Source organism: Mchenga conophoros, linkage group LG1 (genome assembly GCF_057382185.1).
Source record: "Mchenga conophoros isolate Kocher_MC1m ecotype Shallow Benthic linkage group LG1, M_conophoros_male_GT1.1, whole genome shotgun sequence".
NCBI classification, from domain to species: Eukaryota; Metazoa; Chordata; class Actinopteri; order Cichliformes; family Cichlidae; genus Mchenga; species Mchenga conophoros.
The window spans coordinates 21,508,808-21,530,063 of NC_140526.1; the positions used below are offsets into that span (position 1 = coordinate 21,508,808).

Genomic DNA, 21,256 nt, shown 5'->3' on the forward strand with positions numbered 1-21,256 from the left:
AAACAGGATTCTTTCTAACACCTTAGATAAAATACTGGCTAGTGCAATCGGCCTGTAATTATCCAAACAGCTCACTTTTGCAGCTTTGTCTTTCATAACTGGTACCAGTAAAATACACAGCATTGAGTCTGGTAATATGCCATGAATCATAAACCCAGTGAAACAGAGTGCTAAAAGAGGAGCTAGCCTTAAACTAGCATGTTTTAAATGTTCTGCAGTGATGTGATCCAAACCAGAGGATTTATTATCAGACAACCTATGAATGGCTTCATATACTTCATGTGTCCTTACACTTATTGTGTCATTACTCATGTCAAGATTGTCCTCATATGGATCACTTTTTATACAGTTAAACAACGCACTGTAATGCTGTCTCCATAATGCTGCAATGTTATCTGCCCCAGAAACACCTTCAACAGTTGATGGTAGACATGGTTTACAGTTATTAAGAGCTTTCACCTCTTTCCAAAAATCTGCCGTATTATTACACAACATTTTCCTGGCCAAAGAATCTGCTCTCAGCATTTGCTCATTTTTAGTTATAAAGCGAACAGCGTACTTATATCTGGCATTCGCACATTTTTTCTGTTCAAATTCTGGGCCTTGTTTAGGTCTTCCAGCCATGGCCCAACATTTATAAGCTATGCGAGCTTCATCATGGTACATGGATACATGTTCTTTCCAGCCAGGTCTGATGTTAGGTTTCTTATGCTTATATTGTTTATCAAGCAGTGTACCACTTTCATGCAGAGCAGTCACTATATCATCATACATGGAGCAGAGTAAATGTTTATGCACAGCATTCTTACAGTTGACATCCTTGCACAAAATAGCTTCTTTCGGCAAAGAAATGTTGTTCAGATGTATATCGGTATTACTATGATAAGCTAAGAAATCATCTTCACTACAAGCTGACCAGTCTAATTTTACACTGGTAGCAATATTAGCAATATTGTTTCCAGTTGTTGCTGGCATTTGTTCCACATTCACAGTAAAACCAAAAGGTATATGATCTGACACAGTTACCTCATACCTAATAGTCATGTTTGCTAAAGCTGCATGTCCATCAGCTGTACAGATACAGTGGTCCAGCCATGATGTACTATGCCAGGCTTCACTTATGTATGTATAGCTATCTGCAGGCAGTAACACTTTGGTAGACAAGATAAGATTATTAACTTGACAAAAATGAGTTAAGTGGTCAGCAAACTGAGAACTGCTGTCTGTGAGATCAGCATTAAAATCACCCAAAACATATATGCTGTAAGTATCATTGTCTTGAATAAATGCATTAATAAAAGCCAGCCTACTGAGGTATTCTTGCTCATTTTGACAAGATTCATAGGGAGTATAAATATTAAGAATGATAAAACTACTATTGTTCTGTGTATATTGTATACCAATACACCAGTCTACATCCAGTCTAATGGGCTTTATCACAGGGTCTATTTTTTTGTCCCAAAGCACAGCAACCCCTCCAGGTATTCTGCCTCTGACTATAGCTGTGCTGAGATCAGTTGTTGATTCCCCCACTCCCAAAAAACTTGCATTTAGACAGTTAAGTTTTCCCAGGTCCTGTTTGGACAACCATGTCTCCTGCAAGCATAAAATGTCACATTCTGCAAGCAGACTGTCCACAACAATCTGTCGAGCTTTGTCCCCTGCACTCTGTCCCAAACGTAGACCACGACAGTTGTAAGATAATACCCGAATAGACATCTTCATGTTGATACGTTGGTACCAAAAGGCGCAGTTATCTCCCCTGCTGGATCCACTGAGCTTGGCACCACCGTACCGGGCTTACGAGGTTCATAAAAACGCCGGACCAGAGCCCCTTCAGGCCAGAGTTCAGGATTGTACATTTCACCCACATCATTACATTCAGCAGTAACCTTGAAAGAGCTGAACCTGCTACGTCAGTTGACCTGAGTAATTAAAACCAAGTAACACGTCAACAGTTTATTTAATCATGAATAAGTAACTTTAAAGTGAGCCTGCTATGCTCTACGTTGGTAGGTGTTTGGATTAAATGTGGTCGTTCATGACTTCAAAAATCCACGTGAGACAAAAACGCACACTTCAGGCTGCTTTAAACACTTTTAAACATTCTTTTTCCAGTCTCGGCTCTCTGTGATGTCAAGAAGAGCCGTTATCCCTGATATGGTGACGTCAGGGACACAGCTCTGAGTAACCTTGCTCCTCCCGCCTACTGTCCAAGCCTTCTGTTTAACATGTGCAGCCAGACAGAAGAGAGCTGGCTTGTTTTTAACTAAAAATAAAATTAACCGATTTGGCCCCTTTTTTCTAATTGTTAATTATTTGTAGAGTGTCCCAGCCGCTGGATTGGGAGCATGCTGGAAAAAGTTTGAGAGCCTAAAGGAGGAGAGCATAACCTCCACTTCCTAGTTCTACATGTTATAACTGCCTACCTGGACTCGGTGCTGCAATTTGATTCCACATATACTTTTGATGGTATACAAAAGCAGGTCATTCATACTGACCACTACGTGGATTTTTTATCTCTTCATTATGTTGTGTTATTCTAATTTGTGTTGAAAATGTGCTGGTGAGGATGACTCCCCCTGCAGACCAAATCTACTTATTCCCATGTGTTTGATTTCTTAGGTTTTACACCAGATGCTCTTCCTGATACAACCTCAAACAGATTTCTGTCTCCTCCTGGGATTAAACAGGTGATCTTTCACTCATTAGGTAAGTGTAACCTGCTACACTAACTCAAATCTAGCTAAGGTTACAGATAAAGTAACCTGAACCCAAAAGAATACTTCAAATCCAGGCAACTTCGAGGGCAACGCTTAAGGACGTCTTCAGAGGTTACTCCAGTATTTTGTTTTTCACATGGGGTGACCTGAACTACTCAAAGGGTTAGGGGCCTCAATAATTAAGATCATTTTATCAGAAATAAATACAGAATTAAAAACTTGTTTTGGGAAAACAAAGAAAAAGAAAAGAAAAACAACAACAGGCGTGATTTCCCTCCTCTAAGAGTGGGAATCTAAAATAATTTTGTAATGAATACTTGTTTTGGAAAGTGTTGAAAGAAGCATTTAGATACAAAGAAGCATAACCACCCAAATGAAAATCAAATAACATAACAAAATTTGTTACTTTGTAAAAGTAAACATAAAGTATATTTACTTTTACAATTAGTTTAATATGTAGCTACACCATTTTTTGGCTTTAGTCCATAATATTTACACCTCATATTTATCTGGATCTCATTTTTGAGTTATTCTAGTTGCATGCCCTCCAGTATCACAAAACTGACAATAAAGTTGACTTTGACTTTTGGGTAGCTTAAGCTAACAACCTAAGCGCTCGAAACAGTTACTGGAGTACAATGCCGCCCTCCAGGATTTAGTGGGGAAAAGCGGAAACGAATAAAAATTTACTCAAGTAATTGTACTTAATACACCACCTCTGGTCCAAGTTGGTGCTGTTGGACTGTATCTGACAAACCTTATCAAATAACCCACTTTCTGATTTGCTTCATTTTACTGAAGGTAAGATTTAGGAAAATCAGGTGTTACAATAAAAACACAAAACTTCTTAAAGGAAGCTAATTCACAATCCTGTAGACATCCAGAATCTCAATAAAGACCTCTGCAAAAGTAACATTTTTACCAAGTTAACAATTACTAAAGCTAAGAATATTGGCTTTTACATTTTTATTATATTTTTGCAAGGTCACAAAACCATTTCAGTTCATCCCCCCCAAAGTATAGTTTTTATTTTTGCTTTAGTTAAGTAAAATGGGTTTTTTTCACATTTGAGTTACCTAGGATAACCTTGTTTGAGTGGTTACCAGAGCATCGTGCACATACTTAATTTAAAAAAAGAAAGAACTCTGATCTGTGATCACCTGAGAGCGCTGCTTTTTGAGGGGTAGTCATCCAAGTTTAACGTTATTTACTCATTCGTCATGAAACACATTTCTAAAGCAGGTAAAGACATGAGCCTTGATAAGGAGACACTCGTCATCATGAATTCCCTTATCTTTTTTGTTTTTTTTAATATGTTGTTGTATATATAGATGGTTCATCCATACACCAACCAAAAGCTTGAGACCTTCACGATAAGTCCAATTGTACATGCTTCAAAGATGTATCCAACTGCACTGTCAGTGCTCACACTTGTCCTGCAGCCAATAGTGAACACCAAGAGCATTCTCTTTTCCTGAAGTCGCCCACTGATCCCCTCTGTAACCAGATTATTACAACCTGCCATTACAGAAATCACTTGCAAAGTAACAAAGTTACAGCTGTTTTCATTTTAAATAGTTTTCAATTTAAAAAAAATTTGCAGTCTGATACAGAGGGCTAGGAGACCTGAACAATATGAAAGTGCTAGTATTATTAATTTACAGAGATCAGGCATCACATAGTGCTATGAATTATCCAATATGCTACATATGAATACAGCTGTTGATACCTTACAAATGCCTCTGGTTGCTTTTTTTCAAGGCTACTTGAAAAATAAACAATAACCTTGGCTTGTATGTACATAAACATGAGTTTTGTTTATGCTGAAGATAACGTTGATTTCACCACTACCAGAGGTATAATCTTATTAGGCCAAATGGCCATGACAGTGATAATGAAATATTTAGTCCCATTATCAATTCTAACGGTTAATCCCCCAAATTTTGTGTAAGTGAGAAAAAAACAACAAAAAAAAAACAAAGCCAAAAAGAGTTGCTGTCATGGTATCCCCCTCCACGCTGGGCTCCAGAAGACAGCGCTGTTCAGAGCTTCTTCATCATCATCATCATCATCATCTCCTGCATCGTGCTCAAGTTCTTGGTTCGTTTTTCCCCCCAGCCACTTGTTGCAATTTGGTGCAATTTCCCCCATTTGACAGATTGAAGAATGACTGAGAAGAACCAGTTCTGGAACCACTACTTAAGGGAACAACACAAGCTTTTTTTTCTTTTTTTTCTCTTTTTTCACTTCACTACAATCAGTCACGGAGTAATAAAAAGTAGAACAGATGACTCAATTCATTCCTGGAGCAGTGCCTCCAAAGTTGAAAGTAGATGGCACCACTGGCGCTGTGAACTTGTATCCGCCGTGTTTCTCGATCATCTTGGATTCTGTAATAAGATGGGCAATATATTTTTTAATAAAATAAAACAGCAGAAAACAGTTGTTTGCTCAAGATTTACTGCTGTCCAGCTATGCAGCTCACCCAAAACAACCAAGTAAAATCTTTATCTTTTTACCATGACAGGTACCTTGATTTACTCCCACTGGGCAGCCTTTACTATTTATTTGTTTATGCATGCCTATTAGGCCCCCATGAAGAAGGAAAAGATAGTCTAACCAAAGAAAGTCTGGAACAAACTGCTTGGCCATCGCTGTGGTCCATTATCAAAGCTGCAATGGTGAGGAAGATCCCATTTATTACTGAAGTGGGATTTTAGACATGTTTTCTTTCGTGTGGCAAGCGTCTTTTTTTTTTTATGCCTTGCATTTCTGAGCCAATAATGGCTTATTTCAGTACATCAGTCTGAAATGCAATTAGATGGAGGCAGTGAATGCTAAAGTAGTTTTTATTACAGGTACAACTGCATCAACAACAATGAAAAAGAAAAAGCAGCACATACAAAAGCACTTTATTTTCAGACTTTAGAGCACCACAAGATTTAAATTGGCAAACTTGGGTAGTCTTAGCCGGGCCTCACCATGTGCTGCCCGTCTCTGATCTGCAAGTGTGGCGATGTCCTGAAGCTGTTTGCCCTGTTCCTCGTCGAGGGATTGTGTTAGCGCCTGGTACCATGCTGGGTCACGGTTCTGGAGATCTGCACCACATTGAGGTGACATCAATTAGTGAAAAAAAAATACACATGCATATAGTGGTTTGTTTTTAGGCCATCAGTAGCTTGTGGTCTTACTCTGTAGAATGACTTTGAAGATCTGATATTCGTCCACCAAGTTATCTTCGTCATCTACGGCTGTAGTGTAGCCCTCGAGTGCTGTCTCCTCTGCGTCGTCCTCCTCCCAGTCCTCGTCGTCTCCGTCCTCGCCTGCATGCTTTGCCAGCATCTCCAGGTATTCTTGGCCCTCCTCGTCAATGTCATCCTCGTCGCTGCCCAGCTCCGCTATAATTACAGACGTAAGATGACACATTTAGACATTACCTCCCTGATTAACGCTGAACGCTTAGACACATTTAAAAGAAAGAAATAAAAATCTTCATCTTACCATTATCATCCTCTTCTTCCCCATCCTCCTCGTCATCGTCTTCCTCGTTCTCATGCTCTGCTCGACAAGCGTACGCCCTCTTGAGGCCACTGAAAAGCAAGATGGCTGCTGGAAGAAGCTGGCTGGCCACCTGGTTGATGGCCTGAGGCCTGTGCTCGAGGTCCATGAGAGCACACAGTCCCAGAATGCACATCTTCCTGTCATGGAGGCTGAGAGAGAGGAGTAAAAGCATTAAAAGGTGCTGAATCTTCTGAGATTCAACAAGGATGAACAGTCAACACAAGATATACTGAGATAAGACGCTTGGGCCAGTCACTTTAATTTTATACTCTAATATTTTCACTGCCAGCAGACAGACTGTTAATAGTGATTTCAAGGTAACCTTTAAATCAACTAAAATAAAAATAGTCAGTTAATTCTGGAGAAGACAAATATTTTTCCTAAAAAAGGTGACTTTCCCTCTTCCCCCCCCCTCAGTGTCTCATCTGCATATCCCTCCAGTCACGCAGCAGCTGCACCGACCCAACCTTTCTAAAAAAGAGCCATCGGTCAGATGTGACAACAGGCCGCTACATTAACTGCCATGTTGTTCTACACTTACTGAGCACCAGCATCAGTGAACCACAGGAGCAAAGCTAGACCAAAAGGTTCAGGAGTCTGGAACAACAGTTCTTTGTTTGTCAACGTTTTGAAATTCTCCACAAGCAAATGAAAAGCTCTCTCCCTTCCCTTGTTGGGAGGCTTTTATTGCAGTTTCAGTACCCAGCTCCATTAATGTAATCTCAACTCAGTATGAGGGGAATATGCAGCAAAACAAGAACTAACGCAGCCATAAAAATCAGCAAACAGCGTCATAGACAGAGCCTGATGCTGCTTGTAGACAACACCGTGATTCATTCCCAGTCTCTTCTTCACAGTGAGAAATACAGCCTATTAATCCAAAATCCAAAGTACCTATACTATTAAAAAGTTCTTTTACAAGATCAGTGACAAGCTAAATGGATAATAAAAACTAATAAACATATATGCAGCTATAAAGAAAACAAGTGCAGGGTTTTGTTAGAAATGGCCCTAACAGCCTGTTTTAAATTTACGAGTAGTCATTCGTGCTGATTAACAGTGATTACTATTCAATGTCAGTTGGGGAAATAAAAGCAAATGTGTTTTGTGCATCTTCAATTGCTGACTGGCGCACACCTAAGCTGCGATTCGCAGTATTAAAAACATCAGTCTTACCCCAGGAAGCAGTCAACGTCTTTCAGCCACTGGCTTATGAAGTGGTTTGTGATTGGTTCTGTGTTGTTGGGAAAGCGGAGATTCTCCAGAGTGTTGAGGAGCAGAGGAGGGCTGTAGTACAGTGCAGCAATGGCCACCTGGAGGCACATAGTCCTCAGCTCGCTGGTCTTCACCTCCCGCGTCAAACGCTCCAATGCAGTCGTCACAAACAAAGGCACAACCTTCAAGGGCAGGATGAAGTTTAAAAATAAATAAATGAATAATAATAATACAAAAAAATCCCAAGCAGGAACTGTACAACAAAAATCTACTTTTACATTTTATTTCACAGCCAAGTGGTGATGCTCTTTTTAATATAACAGCTCATTGTTCTGATGCGTAGATGCAGTCTTTATTTAACACTGACCTGATCAATGCCGCGGCCTTTGCACTGCAGAATGATCACTTCTAGGAGCTTGGCTGCGTGGCACTCTGGGTCCTCACCTGGATCGCCCGTCAGGATCTGTGTGAACACACAGGATGGTTTAACACCAAAATCGCGCTCAGCAACTAGTTTAGCCTGAATATTTAAAAAAAAAAAAAAAAAAAAAAAAGCCCATCTCACATTATGTAGAATAAACTGCAGCACCTTACCTTCTTACACATGCTATAGATTATCTCCAGGTATTTAGTGTCAGAGAGGAGGGTGTCCGTATCAACTGTGACATAGTTGTGAAGGAGAGGCATCATATCTGAAAGAAAGACAGTTATTCACTCAGCTGAACAGACAGACAAAATTACACAGGGTGTGAAAAATTCATTGGAAAATCAAAGTACCTGTGAAATAGTCAAAGCCATCCTGCTGGAAGACTTCATACACAAGTGGAAGGAGCTGCCACATCTGCGGTGACACCTGCTGGCAGGTGAGGCTGTGGGCCAAGGACAGGATCTCCTCGTAGAATTCTGGGGGTAAAATCCAAAGTGCATCACTGGAGGTAAACACAATCTGTTTACCACAAAGAGTTTAAGACCAGCATGCGGGAGGAAAGTGGAAACACAGGAAGAACCGGTCTCCCTTACCCAGTACATGCTGCTGCAGCACAGTGCCGATGACCTGCAGGCAGATGCCCTCGAGCTGCTGGATGATCTGAAATACCACAAAACATCAAAGAAAATTCAGAATTCACTTTCAGTTTCACTAAAGAAGATGCAGCTGTTGAGATCAAAACTATATTGCTTTTGCGTCACATAAGGCTCTTAAATTTAGCACGAGTAGTAAGTAAAATGATTTAATAGAAAACAGTCTTTTGGATGCAAACCTTGTTATTAGGGGTGCAACGATACTCTTATCGATATTGAACCGTTCGATACAGTTCGGTACGCATATGTATCGAACAATACAAAATTTTTAATTTATTTTATCAACTTTCCTTCTGACGATGCTGTCTGTGTTGAGCGCTCAGTGGATCGGCGCTCGACAGTGCAGCCTAGGCGGAGTAGTCGAACGCAGATTCACTGAGCGCAGGGCAAGCTAGCGAGACAGAAGTTAAGCTCTCCTTGCAACATGGCAAATTGAACCTCCCCCACCCTCATTCAGATGTGGCGTTTGGAACCATGTTGGTCTTCATGTGACGTATGACCCTGAAGGTAAGCGCGTCATGGACAAAAGTAAAACAGTGTGTCGGATGTGCCACGCAATGCTCAATTACATTGGTGGGAACTAGTGTGTTAGCGCAGTTAGCTCGTTAACGTGTTGGCCGTTCAGCCCCACGCACGGGGCGATCCGCGGTAGCTTGTTAACGGAGATTTGCCGTGTTGTGGCGTTAATGTCATTTTAACGAGATTAACGCTGACAGCACTAGTGGGAACACAACGAATATGACTGCACATTTACACCAACAGCATCCTAGTGCAAAGACAAGTGGAAGCAGACAAAAACAACAAGCACGCATGCTACAAACTTTACCAGAGTCATTTAGACAGCCGTTAGCACATGATTCTCCTTATGGGGACCTGATATGTTCAATATGCTGCTGAGAATATAGCCCAGAAGAAGCGTATAGTGTAGCTTTTATTTTGGAAAGAGCCATTTCTCTGTAATAAACTCTTTTCCAAAGATGAGTGATTCCTCGATCAGATAGATTTTTTTTATTATTTTGTTTCAGCAACATTAAATTTAAAAACTACTTTTGAGTTAAAATATATATTTATAATTTTAATAAATGACAAATTAAAAAGGCATGAACATTTTTTTGTATCGAAAAAATATCAAACCGTGACACCAAAGTATCGAACCGAACCGTGAATTTTGTGTATCGTTGCACCCCTACTTGTTATATGTGGAAATTTGAATTGAAAACACAAATTTCCAGATCCACTTGGAAACTTTGGACTAGAACTCCCCAACTGTACTAACTGTAACCTGGGACAACACTTATTTGAGTCAATACCATCTGTGCTGTTAGGTCCTCTAATGCACCTACAGCCATTGATTTGGTTACATTTCCATTTTCCCAAATCCACAGGTCAAATAAAATAATACCACTTTGGTGCAGCAAAGCAATGCATGTTGACAATCCTGAATTACAGAACCATTACGCAATTTAAAAAACCCAGAGTGCTTATTGACTGAGCAGCAGTAGTCCTGCGTTTCAGCAGACATGGTGGCAGCGTGCCCCGGCTCTATTTCTAGCGTCTGCCTCAGCCTCTGAGTCATTTTGAACATGGTGAGAACAGAGCGTGTTCCCAGGAGTTGGTGGGTGGCTCGAGTGTGTTGGCAGGAACGCTGTAGCAGCAGACCAGAGCCGCTTCCACAGAGGAAGTGGCACCGAGATGAGCGATCAGCCGGGAGGGGTGTACATGTGGGCAGCGGCTACGGTGGCTATGATGCTAACCTCTTTGTGGTCCTCCACCACACTCAGCAGTGTGTCGATGGTGTTGAGGATGCCCATGGCGGTCACAGCCTTGTCATCCCCTCCCTCCTCGTCAGGGCCCGTCTGAATCACCTGGTTGAACGTCATGGCCTGCCAGAGAGCAAACAGGAAAGAGCATTACGACTGCGTCTATGATGAGCAGAGTACTTTCTAGTGAACCTCATAGCAACACATGAATCATCAGGCAGGAGATTGATTAATATGAAGGCTCCACTTCTGAAAAGGGAAAAGCAACAAAAACAGGAAAGGGGGGGGGGGGGGGGGGGGGGGGGGGGGGGAGAGATTTTGTTGTAGCTTTCTGTTAAAAGCAGCAAAGAGGAACTGCAGTCACTTTGCAAACATTCAGCATCAGTCATCAGTGCATGAGATGGAAAATAAAGAAGCTAAAGGGAAGAAAAGTCAGAAACATGACAGGACACTTAATCGCGATACTGATTCTTCCTTTCCCAGGGATATTATATATTTATTAAAAATCAGGCCACTGGTACTTTATCTGTCATGAGAAACTTGCAATTAATCTTCAAATTCTTTAAAAAAAATGAATACAACATTTTTTTCCTTATGGGATGACAGCCCTCTCCTCATTTATTGCTCTATAGGAGCAGTTTTATGTGGCATCTTTGTGAGATTATGCCATGACAATGTAGCCTCCATCATGTCTGCACTTACCAAATGCTGTGTCATCTCCACTGCAATTGGAGTGACCTCCTCACTGTATTCACAGATCATCTTCTGTATGACATTAGTGAGGTCGTCATTCTCCGTCTCTCTGACGATGTGCAGGAGTGCCTGCATCACTGGCCGAATGAAGGGGGTGATGTATTCTTTGGCTAAAAACGACACAAGGAAAAATGTTGTTAGATGGGAACTGAACTTTAGTGTTTTAGTATCACAGGCTCCATGAATAGATTATCTCACCCTTCTCCTGATTGCTAATGAGAACTTGTAGGGCGATAGCGGCCTCCACCTTAACTGGCATCTCATTGTCATTGATTAGACAGTTGCGGGTCAGCTCGAGGGCCGTTTGCAGATTCTGGTCATTTTTGAACTTCACCTCGCAGAAGTAATGCAGCACCCAGCAAGCCTATGGGAAAAGGTGGCAGGACCACTGATTAAACACATCCTACATAAAGTTATTCCGTGCTATTATCACACAAGTCTGACGACTGGTGATTATGTGGATTATGTGATCACTTACTCTGGCTCTCATGTATCCCAGTTCACTGCGGAACAGGGGGAAGACGTGATTCTGCAGCATGAACTCCATCTGGTCTTTGTATATCTTTTTCTGCATAAAACGAGGAAGAAGAAAAAAGTAAGTTTCACGAGGCAATCAAAACAGTTTACACTTGCAGTGGTTTGCAGAAAGAGGATGCAGGCTGAATTCAGATGATTGATAATTACACAGCTTCAGCACTGATATTTTGCCCACAGCTAGGAAAGTATTAAAATGGACTGCAATAAAGTACAACCGAGTAAAGAGCAGTTTTCACCATCAGTGCAATATCTGCAACTGAACACATGAGTGAAAGTGGAACTAAATGTCTTTTAGTTTGTGCCTAGAAAACAGGATTTGCCAGATAAGTGGAGAAAACGGGCCAGTGGAGAGACGTTTACCTTGAGCAGGATTTCAGCCAGAGAGCCTATCATGTGAAGGGCGCCGTCCTTTTTCCTGGGGTCAGAGGTGGGGTCTGTGAGAATCTGGTAACAAAAGCCCATAGTCTTTTGCAGCACCTAAACAGTAAGAAGAACATTTTATTATTTTCTGGACCTCAAATACAGATTATAGGGATAGTTCTTTTTTTCCTCCCTCTTAAAAGGGTATAAATTTTTAATACAATTAACAAAAAATGGCCTCACCTCTTTCCTCTTGTTGCAGGCAGTGAAGAGAAGCGTCTGGGCTGCGGTTGTTGGAGAGATAAAATCCTCGAATACATCTGACAGAGACAGCACAGATTGGAGTAATTGTTAGTCATCACTCATGCACGGACTCTTTTGGATTTCAGGCATTGATCGTCTCAGCTTACCAAATTTCATGCGGATGTACTCGTATGGATCCTCCTGCCAGAGCTCCTCATCGCTATCTGTGTAACACATGAGGGGGAAAACCACGTCCTGAATGATGCCCTGAAAGATCAAAGTCACAATGGTCAGCGAGCATCAACACAGATGTCAGGTTTGTTCTTGGACAGAAACAGTACATCAAAGTGCTCATTGCAATCATTACAAATGGAAAGATGCACTTTAAACTGCAGTTATCAAGGTTCATTCACTGCTCTTTTTCAAAGTGTTCCAGAAACCACTAACAGTCTTATACATAATTGTGAAATATCTAGCACATTTAAGCATTTTGAATTTTTACCTGGATGTGTTGTTTGAGGTTTTTCCATGTCAGAGCGTGCGCTATGCCCTGGTTGATATAGTTGAGCGTCTGTTGGAGTACTCTGGGAGCCACATATTGCTTTTCCTTGTATTGGTATAACACTTTCAGCAGCACCTAGAGGCAAAGTGTGCAAAGAAACTCCTTACATTTGTGGGTTTCACTCCAAAAAACAAAGTTCAATTTAAAAGGTGAGATGCTGCTGCTCTTTCATCTTCCAAAGTTCTTACCTGCTGTGCACCGACTGCATATTCCTTTAGGAAAAGTTCAGCAAACTCTGCGTACTCTTTGGTTGTGTTTCCTGGGCTTCCATACCTGCAAACAGAGTATGAATGTTAAACCGAGTGGCAATCTTTAGGGCTGAAGTATTAAAACACCATTAAATAGCACATTTACAGCCTGGTACAAAAAACTGGTTAGTTTCTTTCCTCATAATAACTGGAGGTGAGAATTTTTTTGGGGGACACTGTAACGCTTAAAGTGAAGGGTGAGGAAGATTGATGTAGCAACACAAGCAGCCCTGGTGACTGCTGTCTAGTAGGATTAACTTATACTAATCCAAGTATAGTTCATCAATGTCGCTTCAAAAATGCTGAGTCCAAACCCAGTCGGTGCGTCTATTTTTATTTACTTTTTTTTTTTTTTTTTTTTAAACATGCAGTCTGTGTGTTAAACTTGCTCATATCATTTGCTGAACAAGTTAAGGGAACAATTATTGGATTTTTACCTCTCAAAGAGCCGAGCCAAGATGTGGAGGGCCCACTTCTTACACTTCCACCATGGAAGCTCAGGCCGCTCATCTTCATCGATCTGCATCGTCTCCTGCAGCACAGACAGGAACCAGTATCGCAGTCAGCATGCGGAGCAGGTAAATGTGAACACCTTGTGGAAACTGGAAATCTTTTTTCCCTACTTACCGGAGGCACATCTCTGTCTACTACCGTCTTCAGGATTTCCATCCACTCTGTCAGGTTCTGTCTGTTGATGAGCTCCAGAGGAAGGTTGTACTGTGGAAGGAGACAAGGAACCAGTCATTTACTCCAGTGTCACCAGATATTAAGATGTGTGTCAAAGAAGGAGAATTAAAAATAAACAATGATTTTGCTGAGCAAACCAAAGAATACCTGGAAGAGGGCATAGAGGATTTTAAAGATCTGTTTCTGTATGAGGACAGAGTCAGTAGAGTGGTCAGAGAGCAGCTGGATGAAGCGTTCTTTCAGCATGGGCATGAAGATGTGCATGGCGGCCACCAGTGGTTGACGCTCTTCTGGTTTCTTGTACCTGTTTCATACACAAGGTCCACAAGCTCAATGTTAGACCCAGGGCGTGTGGTATAAGACCATGTAAAGGTCAACAATGAAAACTCTGACTTACTCGTAGTTTTTGACAAGCTGGTAAAGACAAAGCAAGATGCCCAGCCACCCTGCACTGTTGTCTGACTGCAGGTAGAAGCCAATCTTGTCCACGATGGCCGTCCACTTGCCGGGGTAGTCATGCTTGATCATGTGGTGAATACATGTTGTCAGCTGGACCCTGAAAAGTTCAACAGACGACTTTCAGATTGGGCAACTTAATGCAAGAGTGACAAACTCTCCTCAGCTCCTCCTCTCTCTACTCATCCAGTGGGGTTTGTGGTTACCTGATGCGCTCGGGGGAGTGGATGATGGCCTCCACTATGGTGTCTCGAATGAACTGCCTGTCCTCCTCGGGGATGTTATTAACAGGCGTCTCTGTGCCTGAACCGTCTCCATCGCTCCAGTGCTGGGTTATCATGTTCTTAAGGTAAATCACACCTGGACAGACGGGGAACACAGAGGTTACAGAGCACAGCCCAGAAATGCAACACACACAGTGATCAACATCACAAAAAAGATTACATTTTAGCACAAATAGTTAGGCAGCTTCCAAATGAATGCACGGAAACCACGTGGAGAATGAAGAAGAGACTTAAAGGAACTCTGTTTCAAGTTTTGCTCCCTGACGCTCTTTCGATTATCTTTGAGATGTAGCGAAACTGGACTTTTAAGGAGTGTTGACAGCACTTCACTGTATAGGAAAGAGGTGTGACGGGTTTATCAAAAGACAATAGCTGATAGCTTTAACGTAAATGAAAGCAAACTATTAAACTGAAAACATGATTCCTACCATAACGTTTGAGAGACACTCCAAAGACTTATTCTGGGGAACGATATGTGAACTTATGAAAAGGAAACATGGGTATACGATCCCCAGAAAAGGTAAAAGGCTATATATCTGCTATCTTAAAATGGGTATAAAATGGACAAATACACAAACTAAGACTTCAAGACAGACAGATTTTACCAAAGAAGAGCAGTCTCAAATACCAGAAGGAAAAATAACATGGAAAGCGAGATTTTAAAATCATACTTCTCTTCATGACGGGATATCAAAATAAGCCACCAACTTCATGCAACCCTTAAACTCACACCCATCATCATTATGGCGGCGTACATCACAGCAATGTGAATTGAGCACCAAATAAAGCCTATGCTGCAGAAATAAATTCCCTCTGTAGGTCAGTTTTGAATGTAGCACCAGGGTGTCAGCTGGGTTCACATCTACAGTGTGGGGGCCTCACTATGAGGTTTGTGGCTCACAAGGAAAGGCATCTGAGAGAGCGGAGGTCAACACGAATGCCTACAGCAACTGCGAGTCAATCATAATCCACCCCATCAATGCTGATGGAGCACAGCCCTCCGCCCCCCTTTCACCGATGACTACACTGCACAATAAAGTCCCTAGGAATGTGTCATAAATTAAATTTATGACCACGAGGAAAATGTGTTTACACAATATACTTTCAACCTCTGTATTTACTTTGTAACAAATCTTGAAACACAACTCACGCTGCACATCCTGTCAACACGTATTCAAATACAACTCAAATCTACATTCAAACACGATGCCCAGAGACAGCTGGCTGCCATCAATGCATCTGATCAATCTATTTATGGGAAAAAATTATCTAATAACTGTCAATCACCACTAAAGCAGCGCCACTCATATTTCAAAAATTTAAAAAGCATTTTTGTTGTGTTGGACAGCCTACCAGCATCAAACCAGACAGGCTGCAAACAATAATCTGGCCAACCAAAGTGACTACATGCCAGAACAATAAATCAAGACATTAGTTTGTAATCAGCTTTACTGTTGATATTAGTCCAAAGCTTCTGTACAGTCTGGACCGCAAAATAATGTCTGACATTTTTTCCCCCCCTATGGCTAAAAAAGTAATTTATAATACCTGAGCACAGATCTATAGCAGCTTAATTTGCTGGAAGAGCCATGTATTCTTGGGAGGTGTGTGCACAATAATTAAGATGTTATGTGTGCACTTTCTGTAACAACTCTGGCCCAGATTTTAACTTTGAGGAAGGTGTCAGTGGAGGGAAAGCTCCATGTTCAGAGAGCAGCATTTGACTGAAGCTATATTTAACCAACTCCACGTGTGCAATGCACTTCAGCATGGTACTTTAGCCTCACAAAAACAAGTGTGAATCACAGATCATCACTTAATAACTCTGTTTAAAAAAAAAAATAAAAAAAATTATATAATCGACCTCTTTAACTTGGGAATCGCAGGTAATAGATGTGTTTTCTTATTTAATGCAGTTTTATCCTAAAGTGTAGGATAAAAGCGGTAAAAAAGTCAAACAGTAGCAAGGTGGATTCAGTGCACACTAAGGTTTGCAATAACAGCTTAAAATAAACCAAAACATTAAATTAATTTTCCTGACCAAGTCCTTGAGCACTGATCATGCTCAAGGACTGAAATAAACTGAAATTGAAGTGAGAACATTTTTACAGATGCTTAAAATAAATAAATGTAATCACGTCTTTTATTTGTGGATTTGGTTTCAAGTCATAAAATAGTTTGACTCAGAAAATACACTAAACGTATGAACAGAACATTAAAGCCAATGATGAGTCACTTTTCTTTCAAAGAAAACAACTGCAATTAACAATAATTATTAGCAAAAACGTTTGGTTGTTTTGTTTTGTTGGTTGTTGTTTTGTTTTTTTGTTTTTTTTTAAATCCTACGACTGTATAATTATTTGTTTGCTGAGAAAGTTCTGACTCACCTGCTTGCCTGACAGGCAAATCCAGCTGATCAGTCATGGTGACGCGAAGCAGCGTGGACACAAAATTTACCCGGGCGTGACCCTGTAAGCATTGAAAAAATATATATATACGTAAGCTGGTTATAAAGACAAAACATCTCCCCTCTCTTTGTTTAAAGAGTGATTATTTGCCTTCATTATTATTAGTATTTTAGACAAGATGGTAGAGCTGACAGGAAAGGAGAGACATAGAGCAGGCAGAGTGACACAGAGAAAATGGCCTGGGTTAGAATCAAACCCAGGCTCCTACAGTAGCCCTTCAGCATACGGGTAGCCCGTTTAACCAACGCCCCATCATCTCTCTTTTAGTACCGTTTCATGTGTGCTGGACTTCAAGTTAGTTTTAATTAATCTTTTTGAGCTGGCATTTAAGTATACTTGAATTGGTCCAAGTCTAACCTGCAGTTTGAGCACACACTATGTACTCAGATAATCATACATCACTGTTGCTGAGTAACTGGAAACAGAAATACATGACTTATTGTTACAAATCTGCAATATTATGATCTTTGAAGGATTTTTAAAAAATTATTTACTACAGGGGGAGGAAAAATATCCCATAGCCAGAGTCAGTTTTACAGCATCAGACAAGACATTTTTCCAACCTAAAACATGATGAAGTAATAATCATCACCAGAACAGAAGCGACATCAGACTGGTACCTGCTAACTTGTACAGCCAAAAAAGCATGATCAGTCTCTGATAAATACATTAATGTCCTGCAGCTCAAGGGTCAATGAATTTGATTTATCTTAAGCTTCATTCACTGTTCAACTGACAATTCTCCATGAAAAGCAGTGAGAGTTTATGACTAAGCAAAGAACCACATTTAGAAACCACAGATTTACTCCATCCTCCTCCAGAAGACATGACTTCTATTGAGAGAAGAAAAAAAAAAAAAAAACTCCAGGAGGTCCAGCCAGCTTTGTGAAAATACTCCGAGCTCTGCCATTCAAGGGAAGCAACACTAACAACGCTTACGTGGGTGTAAAGCAAAACCTTAGCCCCAAGCATTGCCAATAATACATAACTGAGACATTAGCGCCTGAATAATAAACAAACTCAACCATTTCATTCGGTACGCCCATGCAAGCTAGTGCACTTCCAAACAACAAAAAAATGATTATTCCATGTTATGCTCATTGAGTTGGAAATGTGTCCAACTCCATCACTATACGACACCAGTTAGGTCCTCAATGGCACATGAAATTAAGACGCTTTGCAGCAATAACTTTTATTACAAACACCTAAAGCAGTCCAGCAAATCAGTTTGCTACGAAGTGCCAGGGATGGTGGTTTAATTTTACAGGATGGCAGGACTCTGTCCCGCATTTAATCCCCATTAACAAACCAAATACGCTCTCAGACCTTAAAAATGTATCCAGTTGTTTTATACAGATTAATTTCCGTATATCAGAAATAAAACTAATTGTTAGTGTGACCAGACTTTTTATTTTTAGTCACACAGTGCGGATGCTGCCTCGACCAGGATAGTTGCTAACTCTGAACTTTAGCTCATACGGACCTCGGAAAACCTATTTCGTTACACATTTCACGCAGTAGATGTGAAGCCCACGATTCTATAACGGGCGAAGCCAAGACAAACTGTACTAAAATAACCGATTATGTAAATTTTATTGCGTAGTTAAATACTGTGAACAGTTCAGGGACTGCCAGTGACACGTGAGCAGCTGCTATGTAGCGGAGCTACAGCAGCTCATCCAACAAGTAGCGAAGTTAGCTAGCTGACATTAGCCACCTAGCTAGACACCAGTATCCCGCTGTTAAATACCCTGCCTTCCACTTGCCTTGCATTTGGCCGGCCTCTTTTGCCACTCAATAAGCCGCTCGAATCGTTCTTCCGCCGTGTCAGCCTTGAATTTAGTCGAAATTGTACAGAAACGATACGAGCACAGCTCACACTTATCGCTTCGGCAGGGCAACAACCGTTAGCTTCTGTAGCATTAGCGGCACAGCTGGCTGAAGATGAGGCTAATAGTGACGCTGGTAACTGCCACACGAGCGTGTTATCACCTAATCACAAAAAGGACTGATCACATCGCGTTTATCACGCACAAAAAACAGCAACTAAAGTCTGGGCAATCAGACAGTCTGCTAGCCGAGGGGGATATGAACGCCTGAACTGCCACACTAAAGGCAGTAGAGCCCAGCCTGCGTGATCGCACCATCTTGATGTTGTGAACGGCCGAGGCCCGACCCAACCAAGACCGCGCCACAACTGCCTTCATCTTAACTTTTACCTCGTTCAGCTGTCGCTCCGCGGCCTCCCGCAGATTGGGGTCCATCGTACCCCTAAGGGCCTCGACCAAAGCGTCGGGATCCATCACGAAAACTCTGTTTACGGCTCGGATTTCAATATATCACAGCTCTATCAATTCCCAGTCACTGCGCACATGGACGCACGGCTCTCCGGTTACCCGGCGCGAAAGGAAGCAGTGAATGAAGTACCCGGATAGATCAGCGCCAAATTTGTGCAAGACGAACTTCCGGTAGCGCCCGTGGAGCTCTGGGAGGTGTAGTTTCCAGCTACATGGTATCATATTATCTACTGAAATTCAAAAAAATGAGGAAGCTGACCCACCTACTGGCTGCATTTATTAAACGATTGAAAAAACTTTTAGTTTTAACGCCTTTTATTTCTTGATTTCTTTGCATAAATAAAGGTCATTTAAGGCTATTCATTATGAAAGTCCCAGTTACAAAGCTTAGAATGATTTACATTCTCATTTGATAGTGTGAAATAAAGTTTCTATGACAGAATGCATGGATGTGAATGAGAGGGAAGCTTAAATAAGTTCAAATACTGGGGGCAAACATCAAAAGCAATGGATGATGAGAGTATCAGGGGTGATGCATGACAAAAGGATAGCAAGAATGAAAGCGAAGGTTTACAAGACTGAAGTGAGACCTTTTATATTGTATTTTTTGATGACAGTGGAACTGACAAAAAGACAGGATGTTGAGTTGGAGGTGGAAGACCATAAGATCCAATATTTTTTCATTGGGAAAAAAGTATGCCAGAGGGATATCCTTGTTTCTCAATAAGTCACCTCTAATGATGGAGACAAAGTTGTAGTGGCAAGTTTGTGCACGAGCAGAAGAAAGACAGTTGGTATGTTGTACAAATTATGTTGAATAAGGAGCTCCCAGGCAGGATAGAGTAAAATGGATGCATATGGTATCATTTAATGACCCCTAAAAGGAGCAGCTAAAAGAATAAAAAAAACACACACAGATGATTTGTGAACTTTGCTTGAAACTTACATTGGGATCCCACCCAAAGGTGTTAATCATATGCAATGATTTTCACTGCTATGATTTTTATTTGAAGACATAAGCAAGAAAGATTTACACCAGCGTGGATTCAAAGGGTACTGAACAAGAAAGAAACCCTCGCTCCAAAATCAACTCCTTCAAGCTTGATTGAAATTTGCAGCTGCCCACATGGACAAACCAAATCCCTTCTGGAGAAATTTTTTTAGGTCAGACGAGGCAAAGATTGAGTTATTTAGCAATAAAAAGAAGAGGTATATTTGGAAGAGTTATTCTTGGTGAGGCTTTCAAACTTAAAAATACTCTGCCAGCTGTCTTGCATGGTGGTGGTAGCATCATGTTGTGGGGCTGTTTGCTGCCAGTGGTACTGGTACATTGCACAAACAGGATGGAATCATGAAGAAGTAAGACTTCCTCCAAATTCCAATTTCATTGCAGGTGTAAACTTTGCATGTGATAAATAAAGGGCTTGATTGATTGATTGATTGATTGATTGATTGATTGATTGATTGATTGATTGATTGATTGAAACTTATAAAAATACATGCCTAAGATGAGTGTCTGTGAACTTTTGACCCCAACTTTAAATATAGTTGGTCTATAGAATCAAAATAAAGTATGTGCAGTATGTACATCTGTATGTTTTTTGTTTTGTTTTCCTATTGTGATGTATGTGTTTATTTTGGATTTATGTTTTGATTGCTTTTACTTCTGGAGTGCAAGTCCTTAATAAAATCCCGACTGACAACTGTTTCTCTATAATTCTCTATAATGAAGAACCATCTGTATAAATTATAGGGCTGTCTGCACCCTCATCTTTGTAATTTTCTCTGAAAGAATTTAATATATGATGTTAATATTTTAAAGGCTTGTTCATGCAAGATACAGATACAGAGTGTGAAGAGTATAAACTGTAAAGTACCTTAAATTTGTATTTTGATTGATCATACTTTATTCATCCCGAGGGAAATTGGGTTAAGGCTGCCAGCCGTGCCAGCGCCGTCTTACCCTACCGACCATACATACATTACACAAACATCACATGGGGAAGACAGGTCAGATGGGTA

At 40.9% G+C, this 21,256-nt stretch overlaps 1 protein-coding gene across 2 annotated transcripts; it reads right to left on the reverse strand.

Moving 5' to 3' along the window:
• Positions 1 to 4,003: 4,003 nt before the first annotated feature.
• ipo7 (importin 7) lies at positions 4,004 to 19,353 on the reverse strand. Of its 2 annotated transcripts, none has more exons than XM_085269803.1 (25): positions 19,157 to 19,353; positions 16,857 to 16,938; positions 14,392 to 14,545; positions 14,127 to 14,285; positions 13,877 to 14,033; positions 13,670 to 13,759; positions 13,480 to 13,574; positions 12,983 to 13,067; positions 12,735 to 12,869; positions 12,400 to 12,499; positions 12,233 to 12,309; positions 11,990 to 12,106; positions 11,571 to 11,660; positions 11,291 to 11,456; positions 11,042 to 11,202; positions 10,334 to 10,462; positions 8,520 to 8,586; positions 8,277 to 8,402; positions 8,094 to 8,191; positions 7,867 to 7,962; positions 7,461 to 7,681; positions 6,225 to 6,433; positions 5,915 to 6,121; positions 5,705 to 5,821; positions 4,004 to 5,113 (listed from the first exon to the last, which is right to left on the reverse strand). In XM_085269803.1, the coding sequence occupies exons 1-25, from the start codon at positions 19,238 to 19,240 to the stop codon at positions 5,016 to 5,018; spliced, it is 3,120 nt and encodes a 1,039-aa protein (XP_085125929.1). In that variant the 5' UTR covers positions 19,241 to 19,353; the 3' UTR covers positions 4,004 to 5,015. The 2 variants fall into 2 exon arrangements, with proteins under 2 accessions (XP_085125929.1, XP_085125930.1); XM_085269804.1 differs by lacking the exon at positions 19,157 to 19,353 and adding an exon at positions 18,704 to 18,985.
• Between the last annotated feature and the right edge of the window lie 1,903 nt (positions 19,354 to 21,256).